General features: G+C 42.9%; 1 protein-coding gene across 1 annotated transcript in view; it reads right to left on the bottom strand.

The window, feature by feature from the left end:
* Window positions 1–4,447: 4,447 nt before the first annotated feature.
* bnc2 (basonuclin zinc finger protein 2) overlaps window positions 4,448–10,719 on the bottom strand; it is a 111,628-nt gene continuing 105,356 nt past the window's right edge. The window contains exon 7 of the mRNA XM_030788302.1: window positions 4,448–5,204. Within this exon, the coding sequence (XP_030644162.1) occupies window positions 4,448–5,204 (757 nt within the window). The remainder of the gene's footprint in view (window positions 5,205–10,719) is intronic.

Below are 10,719 nucleotides of genomic sequence, written 5' to 3'. Positions count from 1 at the left end.
TGCAGTGAAGAATATTAACACCACGCTTTCACCAACAGCCCGGTCGTGACAAAAAAAAAAAAAAAACTACTCAGGCCTCAGGATTGCTGTCAATCATCCGTACGCCAAACAGGAGTGGACGAGGGTATTAGTGTTAATGGCCGACTCTGCTTGTTGACCAGTTCAACCGTAGTCGTGTTTCTGGACACGCTTTGGCGTCGGGAACAGACACTGTCACTGTAGCAGAGTCCTGATGAAATATTAACTGCTCACTCAGCCTCTTTTAGCCACTGGCTTTGTTTAAAAGCCCCTTTTCATCGTGTGTGTGTGTGTGTGTGTGTGTGTGTGTGTGGAGGGTGGTTGGGGTTGGGTATTGAGGGGGAGGGTGGTGAGGGACAGCAGGTAATGGCAGTGCCATTCTGCCCCGAAGCAGGATGACACACGGAAAGCCCCTGAGGCTCGTCCCTCAGAGGAGAAAATGGTCGGTCATTTCTCAGAGGAGGTAAAATGAGAGAGAGAGAGAGTGAGAGAGAGAGAGAGACGTGCGGAGGCAGCCAATTACTCTGCAGCAGGCAATCAGGAGTCTGGCCCAGAGTCCTGAGAGGACCTGGTCTGCTCTTACTTTCTCTCAGTCATGCATTCTTTTTCTCTCATTCCTTCTCTCTCTCTCTCTCTCTCTCTCTCTCTCTCTCTCTCTCTCTCTCTCTCTCTCTCTCTCTCTCTCTCTCTCTTTTCCTTTCTGGTTCATTTGCTAACCCTATTTCTAAGTGACTGCCACTAAAATGTAGCCAGCGTTTTTGTTTTTTTTTTGGAGTCATCTCTTTTGCTCTGATGGCGTCTGGACACTTTAAATCTTTTAACTTTTCTCTGCTTGTCAGCACAGATTTCTTTCTTCATTTACATCCACTAGAGATAAACCTCCACCGTCGCCAAAGAGTTGAAGCTGATCAGAGACGCAGAACAAGGGCCGATTCTTTTTCATTCTGTCTGTCTTTCTCTCTCTCTCTCTCTCTCTCTCTCTCTCTCTCTCTTTCTCACCCTCCATTTTTCTAAGTATCCACAAATCTAAACATTGGAAGGACAATAGGGTTTGTCTTGGTGCCAATACCTTTTTATTTTTTTTTTTTTTAAACTAGACTGAGTTTTGATTATATAAATTCTTTGGAATTTTGGATGCCTCCCACACACATGCCAATTCTACTTGAGAATAATCTTTTTTTTTTTTTTTTTTTAAATGTACTAATGTTGATCCTTAACACATTCCTTTCAAAGAACAGCAATTTGACTTTTTTTTTTTTGGTTTGTTTCTGAAAGAAAAAACTGCAACGTGATGTAGTGTCCTTGGTATCTGTTTTCACAGACTTTCTTTCTCTCTCTCTCTCTCTCTCTCTCTCTCTCTCTCTCTCTCTCTCTCTCTCTCTCTCTCTCTCTCTCTCTGTCTCGCTCTTTCTCACTCTCTCCCTGCACCTTGTCTCGTCCATCACCAAGGGTTAACAAGTCATCTTGTTTCTGTCATCTCGCCGGTCTGTTAGTGGTGTGAGCCCTACACAGCCTGGGCAGTAAGAGGTGTGTGTGTGTGTGTGTGTGTGAGTGAGTGAGCGTTTGAGAGACAGCTGTCAGCGGCCTCTGGAGTGGCCCTCTGTCACGGCCTCTCTCAGTGAGTGAGGGAGAGGCAGGCGGTCGGGTGTGACTCCGGGGAGACGCAGAGACTCTTTTCTGTACTCGATTTTTTCTCCCCCTCACATGGGATGAACAGGCAATTACACCTCCTTTTATACGGTGCGATGGCCGTCCGGTGAACTTAAGCGTACACTATTAGTCGGTGTCCCTCTAGGATCCACAGAGTGGGTAGGAGAGCTCTGATGAGGAGAGGAGAGGAGGAGGAGGAGGAGGAGGGGCAGGTGAAGAAACGACTGGAGAGAGCGAGCTTAGAGGCAAAGGAGAGAGGAAAAACAGAGGAAGCTAAAGAAGTGAAGGGGGGGGGGGGGGCGGAGGAGGCAGGAGGGGTCGGATCTTTCTGTGACACAGTCCTGTCAGCAACATTCACATCTTTTGAATATAACGTAGTGACAAGTGAGTTATTAGACAGATCAGTGGCAGAAGTGAGCGGATGCCTCCAGGTAGTGTGTAGCTGCACATTTTTAATGATGCTCGCTGTCATTCCCTCCCGGCAGAGCACCCCCCCCCCCCCCGCCCCACACACACATGCACGCACGCACACACACACACACACACACACCACCACCACTCAGGGTAGAACACAGCTCAGCCTGGATAGATAGAGTTCTGTTCAATTTGATTTAGGGACGACAAAAAAAATGGAAAAAAAAAAAGCACAGAGATGTTCACATATGCTGTGTATATGTGTGTGTGTGTGTGTGTGTGTGTGTGTATACATATATATATATATATATATATATATATATATATATATATATATATATACACACACAAAATGCGTAGGACCGCATTGTGTTCATTACTGAAACTCAGAATCGTGTTTGCAGTGTTTGCTCTTCTTAATGACCTAAGATCAATGATTTTTAAATGATGTCCAATCTGTTCTCAAAGGCTGGGATTCATATCCAGTAAGAGATCTTGTTCAAATAGATTTGTCTTTCCATGTAGTGTTTGTAACCTCTGTCATGTCTTTGAGGACTTGCGTGCAAATACTCTTGACGTGCCTACGTTTTGTATAGTGAGCTAAGTGAGTGAGAATCTTAGATTAAGACAGAATAGAGTATTACAGTATAGACTTAAGACTTCAGTATAATCTCATCCATTATTGTAAAACCGGATGGGGAAATCTCAGCATCAAAAATTCAAGACTGTTTCTGATTTTGGTCTCGGGTTTAAAGATTTGATATTTGTTTTTTTCATTTTTTTTTCTTCATGAGATAAAGTTTCAGAGGACAAAGCGAATTACAGGACATTCACTAACTCTTTTATGATAGCGCTTTTGCCGATAACAAACACCACATGCAGTAGAAATGTTGCCTACCTAAACCTCCAAGCTATTTTTTTCTGATATATATTTTACAGTCATTATATCCATGAAATGGTTTATTCCTTACACGACAGAAACAAGATTTTCTTAATACTTATTCTCTGCATCAAAAAAAAAAAAAAAAAAAAAAAAAAACCCAAAATAAAACCAAAAAAAAAAAAAAAAACGGCAGTTATATTCAGTCACAAATCTTGTTGAGGAAAATACTTTGAAGATAGAAACACTCTGTCTAAATACATTTTTTTTTTTTGTTTTAATGGGCTGAATACTGAATTTTTAATTCTGGTAAAAAGAGGGTCCTCTTAAATGAAGGTTTTTAAAACTGAATATGTGCAGAATTGGCACATTCATGCAAATGTACAGTAAATTTTCACCTTGGCACAGTAGCCACGAATGATCCCATCACTGTCTCGTCACAGGCCCCCTCACACTGCAAAGTGTTTTCCTTGGAATAATATTACACATCCCACTTGTATAGTTGCAAAGTGCAAAAAAAAAAAAAAATAAAGAGAAAAAAGGCTAAAGCTATAAACATAACAAAATAAGACAGAAACTGAGGAGGGGGGAGGGGGGAAATGATTTGTGTAGGAACCAAAATGCATGCCGGTCCCCTCACAATATCCAACAAGTCGATAAAACAAGTCACGTTGTGTTTTTTTTTTTGTTTGTTTGTTTGTTTGTTTTTGTATTTTTTTTTTCTTGTTTGTTTTTTAGTTAAAAAAGATGTCTTTTTTTTTTTTTTACGCTAACGTAAATGAATTAAGCTAGTTTAGATGCTACCTCTTCTTTCCTACCTTACTGCTGGAAGTATTGTACTGTAACATAAAAACAAAAGGAAAAAAAATGCTGACAACCATCAATACAATTGTTTTACACCAAAAGCCTCTCGGGACAGTATTTACAAATGAAGCCTCTCATGCTCTTTTAGGGGGTCTTTTAAAAGCTATCATTACACAAATACAACAAGAAGATTTTCTCTTTTTTTTTGTTCTTTTTTGTTCTTTTTTTCAGTACTATTGTTTCTGCAGGCAACAGTCACAAATAAAGAGTTTTGAGTCGATTCTTTGGAGATGGACCAAAAAAAAAATTTAAAAAAAGAAGAAGAAGACAGGGGTTAAGGGGTAAAGGCGTTGCCAGCTTTGACTGACAGGGCTGGACTCTTCATCGTCCAATCAATCTCGTTATTCCGAAGAAGGAAATGTCAAAAGGGCACAATGCTTAGGAGCTTTTAAAGTCTATTCATATTAAGAGAGAATCACAGAAGAACTCAAATCAGCAAACGTATAATGATGCTTTTGAAGGTTTTCTTTTACTTTCTTTTTTTTTTTTTCTTCTTTTTTTGGACAGCGTTTACAGGCATCCGGGTGGACGTTTGATGACTGCAGAGTAAAAGTAGGATGCTGTGTGGGAAAGAGATGAACCGAAGGGAGGGAGGGAGGGGGAGGGAGGGAGGAGGCCGGGCTAGTCGACCATGGTGGAGAAGGGCGCGTTTTTGTGTAAGTTGGGGTTCTGGCTGTGCCGGTTTCGGCTGCGAACGGAGGAGAACATCATGTTGCAGCCTGGCACCTTGCACTTGTGCATTTCGCGCAGGTGGACAGTCTTGTAGTGCACCCGCAAAGTCCCTTTGTTACTGTACATTTTGTGGCAGATCGTGCAAAGGATACCCCCGGTGCCGTTACCCACCGCGGACGTCAAGAGTGAGGGGGAGGAGGAAGGGTCGCCGGACAGAGGCCCCTCTCCTGTTCCTCCTACTCCCTCTCTGGCTCTCTCCCCTTCCTCCCCTCCAGTGCCCTGGGCTTCCATGCTGGGCGCGCAGTCCTCGCCGTCGCTGGCTCCCTCCAGGTCGTCCAGAAGGATGCCCTCATCGCTGCCTTCGTCCGACTCCCGGGAGGAGTGCACGCTCCCGCTGGACTGCACGCTGGACGTGGTGCTCAGGTCCAGCACCATGTAGTCGTCGGCAGAGGCGCGGTAATAGCCGTTGCTGTGGGAGTATTCGGTGCCGGCGGGAGAGCCGGTGTCCTCGCGGCCCAGGCCCCGGGACAGCCCTCCGGCGACGCCGCTCCCCATCCCCTCCAGACCCAGGTGGTGGCCGGTGTAGATTTTGGCCAGGAACTCCGCGCGTAGTTCCCGGGGCAGCGGCGTAAGCTGAGGGTCCAGGACGATGTCGTCCAGCTCTTTGGTCAGCAGTTTGCGATGCAGGTTGATGTTGGAGCTGTGCCTGCAAAGGAGTAGAAGAACAAGGTTCCAAGAACAGTCTGAGATTTTAAAAAAAAAGAGAGCATCATTATTTCATTGATCAAAATTCAAATGCATAAAATAATAGACCTATCACACAGATTAATGCTGTGCTTTGGTGAAAATGACTGTGAGGGGTTGTAAATAATCTATTAATTCTGTGCTCATTTCTTATATCTCACTTAATCTGACTGAATTCCAAGCAGGCTTTTTATTCCAAACTCTCTCATTTTTCCAGCCCTGCTTCTTCTTCTTTCTTTCTTTCTTTTTTTTTTTTTGAGGAGTTGACGTATGTCGCCCAGTAACACACAGGATGTAAGGTAGAAACCTCCACATAATGCTACATTAGAGTGCTTAGCCATGCTAACACAGGTCAGACAGCATCGCCGCTAACATGTTTACCCCTGTCAGCACGTCTGCAGGCACGGCTAAAATCCAATTGACTCTGACTCAATTAAATACTCCACCACATTGAATGGGAGTTTATCAATTGATTCGAGCCGTGGTAATGCGATAATCGAGGGGAACTGGATAGCATATTAGCGCCGACTTGGACAGCATTAGCACATTGACTCGCTCCTGGAGGTGGCTTAATCGAGGCCCATAAACGGATCGGCCGTGTAGCCTTCACTTTAATAAAAATGGGCTTTCTCTCACTCCAGAGTGAGATCTCATGACACAATGGGAGAGAAAGTCTTATCGAGTCAGACTGAGCTTAGCATGGTGCTAATACTGTGCTTTGTACCGGCCAGTTGGCAACGGAATGTGACTAAGTTATGACAAATTAGAAGCCCCGAATCAGCAAGTTGGCTGGTTTCTCCATTTTAGCCTTTACAGTAGAAGATCTCTACCTGAACTGAAATATCCACAGATGCCACTAGATGCAAACAGGTAGAAGGGGGGAAAACAAAACAAAACAAAACAAAAAAAACAACAGAAACTTTTTTTTTCTTTCCACAAAGTATGGGATATCAAGCAAAAGCAAAAGCACAATTGAGTAGCTGGGGTGTGTGCAGTGCCTATGTGAGTCCCATTCTACTAATACCCTTTGCCTTTGCCTTTTTGCCAACTTAAAAGCTAAAAAAAAAAAGAAAAAAGAAAAAAAGAAATGACACAAAGGAGAAAATAATAAGTGACCAAGACGTTTATATGGGGACCATGCAAAGGGCATTCATAAGGGAGGCTGGAAATGACGACCTCAGCGTGACGGGAGGGGAATAAAATGGATTGCACAGTGTATAGTCGAGCTTACCAGCAGTGCCATGGTTGATGCGGTCATAAAGGGTCCCTTTTTCTTTAATTATTTAGTTCCCTATCCGACATTCTCCTGCAAGAAGTAAAAATACATTCATTGGAGGGACCCTCTCTGTTCATATAGGGCACACAGGAGCCGACCACCAGAACATCAGGACTGAGGAAGCATGGCAGATTGATTAGCCGTGGTTGTCCCCTTAGTGTGTGTGTGTGTGTGAGAGTCTTTGTATGCTTGTGTTTAATCAGTCCGTGTGTATGGTCTTGTATGGGTTGTGTGTAATGTCAAGCTCATTCTTACTATGCACTGGGCCACACATACGGGCAGTTTTTATTGTTCAGTGGTATGTAGTCAGTGGCACAGCCCTAAATGAACTGTGATTATGTGCGAGAAAACTCCCAAAGTATCTAGCCTTTATAAATATCATAAGGAATTTCTCAGACTTTGTACGAACAATTTTTTATAAGGGTTTTTTTTCATATATTTATTTTTCTAACTGTTCAAATAACAATTGGAGTACTTGGCTGTCACAGACAAGCTTCGCTCTGATTGGTTCTGGGGATATGATGCTGTTGATGACGCTCCAGGGGGCGGCTCCTATGCAGCATTTCTCCACCCCATAAAACCACACCCTCACACTGCTCATAAGCTCTAATTGGTATCTGATGAGGCTAAACACACACACACACACACACACACACACACACACAGAGAAGCTGCATGCCAAACAGTTCCACCTCTAAAGCAAATACTTACAGGAATTACATTATTTTCACAGTAAAGAGAGCAGATTAAACTACTTTTCTACAGCCCTGTCACTCAGTAATATGTTTCTTAACAAAACTGTTCGACACCATTAACTACAGAAAAACAGGAAGTTGAAAATCATGCACTTTGTATGGATGTAAGAAACAGTCCTTTTATGTACTTGTTACAGAAAGAAATGTGTGAGTACTGCAAGAATAAAAAAAACAAAAAACAAAAAAAAAACAAAGGTGTTTGCAAGTTAGAAAATCTGCTCTGACCATGCGACACTGCAGCTGTATTACACATCTCTGACCACGGAGAGAGAGAGAGAGAGAGAAACTGGTTGAGTTGTGTGTCGAGTTCTCTCACGTACACAGCTTGGCAGACGATATATCCCTCCATCTATCAGTTTTAGACGGTCAGCCCCACTTCACCTCGCTCCCTACATCCCCATTCTGGGCCTCCACCGTCCTCTCTCTCTCTCTCTCTCTCATCTCTCAAATCTGACGCTATGCACCCCCTCCATACCCTCAAACCCCCCCCCCCCCCTTCACGGCCTCTAATGGGGCAGCCAAACCAAATTGACAGACTCATCTTTGCACAGTACTGGGGGTGGGCTCTCAGGAGAGGCCATTTTGACGGTGCAGAGGAGGAGAGGATTGTGGCTCTGTCTTAATGTTGCCTTGTCCCAGGAACGTTAATCATCGTTAAGCTTCGATGGCCCTGCCAAACCCTGCCTACTGCACACGTTTGCTAAATGAGTCGTAATGCACAGACGAGAAGGAAGAGAAGTCGCATTAAACCAATGATGATGTGCTTTATTCGGTGGTGTGTTTTTTGTCTCTCTCTCTCTCTTCCTCTGGTGTTTATGTTTGTTTGGAATATTAGTGTAGAGGGTGGGCAGCACCAGAAGCATTGGCTCATTTGTCATTGTCTTAATCTCCATTAAAAAAACAAAACAAAAAAAAAAAACGCATTCTCTCTCTGAACACGGCTCAAAAATCATCAAAACACATTTTAACTCTCATAAAATTCACAAAACCAAAATGCCATACTATTTCAAAAGTTGTAAAATATACTAAACTGCTAAAATGTCTTTTTTTTTTAATCAAAAAAACAAAAAACGACAACAACAACAACAAAAAAACAACAACATTGTAGCAGGTTCCACACTGCCAAGATACTGCAGCCAGATAGGAGAGGAAAGAAAAGAGGGGAGGGGGGCCAAAATTCGAGGATATAATTAACCTTCACTCTCCCTGCCTGCCGTTGGCTCGCCTGTGGCCAGTGGGTCGAACATTAGCGCGCTATGGGAATCTGGAGCCGCGCAAGCACCCACAGTTAACCGCGACAGCGAGGGCGGCTAAAAAAAATGAAAAAATAAAAAGGACGAAAGAAACAGCAAAGCACTCCTGCAGAGTGCTGTAAAAAGGGAGAGTGAGAGAGAGAGAGAGAGAGAGAGAGAGAGAGAAATATGGGCCCATCATTGTTTTTAGGAAATATGATTAAAGATGGTAATAATGGCCATGATTACTGGTGAGCTCGTGTCTCCGACAGTTAATCATGCTGTTTTCTCTCAGCTGCTGAGGCCTGCTCACCCTCTACAATAAATACGCAATCATTTAGCCCAGTGCAGCAGGGCTACAGGGAAAAAAGATGTGGCACAGACCCACAACGAGGAGAGAAAACTCACTCTAGGACACGCAAACTGGATCCTGTTACACTGTGCATGCATGCATGCCTGTGTGTGTGTGTGTGTGTGTGTGTGTGTGTGTGTTTGGCTCTGTGGACCTGTCCAGAACAAAGGACATTTCTAGAGCATTTACTTTTTAAAATTTACTTTAACAATATTTGTATTTCAGCTTTCTCTCTTTTTATTTAGTGTTTCTATGCATTTATTAGTCGGCATCACTGATGTTTTGGTGGATGTACTGATTCATACAATATAGACCTGACAATATAGAGCTATATTGTTTATAGATGATGCTATGTTCATTGAACAGGCTAGATTTTGACTCAATAACTTTAAGCTCAGAGATGTGAAAGTGATACCGAAAAATCAGTTCAGAGTGTGAATCCGTTCACACTGCATTGTACCACTCTGCTTTACCGTGCACTGTTTTAGTCCAACCAGTGGTGCGAGTGTTTGTATCGTCACAGATCCTCTAATCAGAGACTCTGCCCTGTGTTTATACCTCTCTCATTTAAACAGCTGACAAGAATGTGCGACTATCCACCATCACTGCCCCCTCCCCAACACACACACACACATACACACGCACACACACACACACACACACACACAGACAAAACAAGTGTAAAGACAAAGTATTTCTGAACTAAATGGTAAGGAAAATTGGAAGCTGACAAAACTAGTTATCAGGGTTTTTTTTTGTCAAAGCTGTGAACTGTGAGTTTAAATCCGGTTGTTGGATAAATATGCATGTGCTGTTGTGTCAGTTAAACAAGCATCGGTGTGTGTCACAATTACAGCAATCAAAGCCAGTTCACCTTCAAGAGACCAGTATGGGCGACAGACTTGCTAGTGGCTGCATTAGTGAGAACGGTGGATTTGGCGTTAAGAGCGTTAAGGTTCACGGGGCAGAAGCTGATTGAAGCGAAGCGTGTATGTCCGTCCTCTGGCCCTCCAGTGTGTGTCTCGCTGTTGTTTTAATACCTTCCTAAATCCTGGGAAGCAGGAGATCTGTAATCCCTCCCATATGCTAAAAGGAATGTATCTGCCCCAACAAATGTGGAAACAATAGAGAGTGCTTCAGGGCAACATGGTCACAGTTAGAGCAAAAAAAAAAAAAAAGGAGGGGGGGGGGTGTCTTTTCGTTCACAGCGGCGATTGTCCTGTCTTTAGCTTTGTACTTCTGGCCAGATGTGAAATCGCTTATGTTTTTTTTTTTTTTTTTTCTTTTTTTTTCCCTGGAATTTATAAGCTCGTGTTCCTCCTGATGGAGTCCAACTGTCACACGCACGTTCACCTCACTCACAGATGCCAGCCCTGGGACAGGTCTCCATTAACAAAAACAGTGAGACAGAGCGCTTTGGAAAATCTCACACACACACACTCTGCCATGGCCGTTTTTAGTGCTGTACATTGAATCACTGTGGATGAAAAAAGTGTATTCATTCTTAATGTATGAGGATTCAAAATCTATGTAACAGGACACAATGTTTTTGATACCTATATGTATATTTTTCAGTTAATAAATGTATTTATTTTTGTCTTTAATGTATCTGTATGCAATAGTTCGGTACACCTCCTATACCTCCAGCTGTTTCCTTAATACGTATTTTGTGTGCATTCACGTACCATGGCAATCACTGTATGGCAGGTCTCAAAACATCTGTCCACTCCTTTCTGATAAACATCAGCATTATATATGAGGGAATATCTATGTAATCTGTGAGCACTAATGTTAAAACATTACAATAATCACATCTTAAGAAAACGGTTGAAAAATATACAGTTGAAAGTTTTTTTTAGGTG

The sequence above is a fragment of the Chanos chanos genome, chromosome 11, assembly GCF_902362185.1.
Source record: "Chanos chanos chromosome 11, fChaCha1.1, whole genome shotgun sequence".
Taxonomy (NCBI): Eukaryota; Metazoa; Chordata; class Actinopteri; order Gonorynchiformes; family Chanidae; genus Chanos; species Chanos chanos.
The sequence above is the reverse complement of the archived record's forward strand: the minus strand, read 5'-3'. Positions and strand labels throughout refer to the sequence as shown.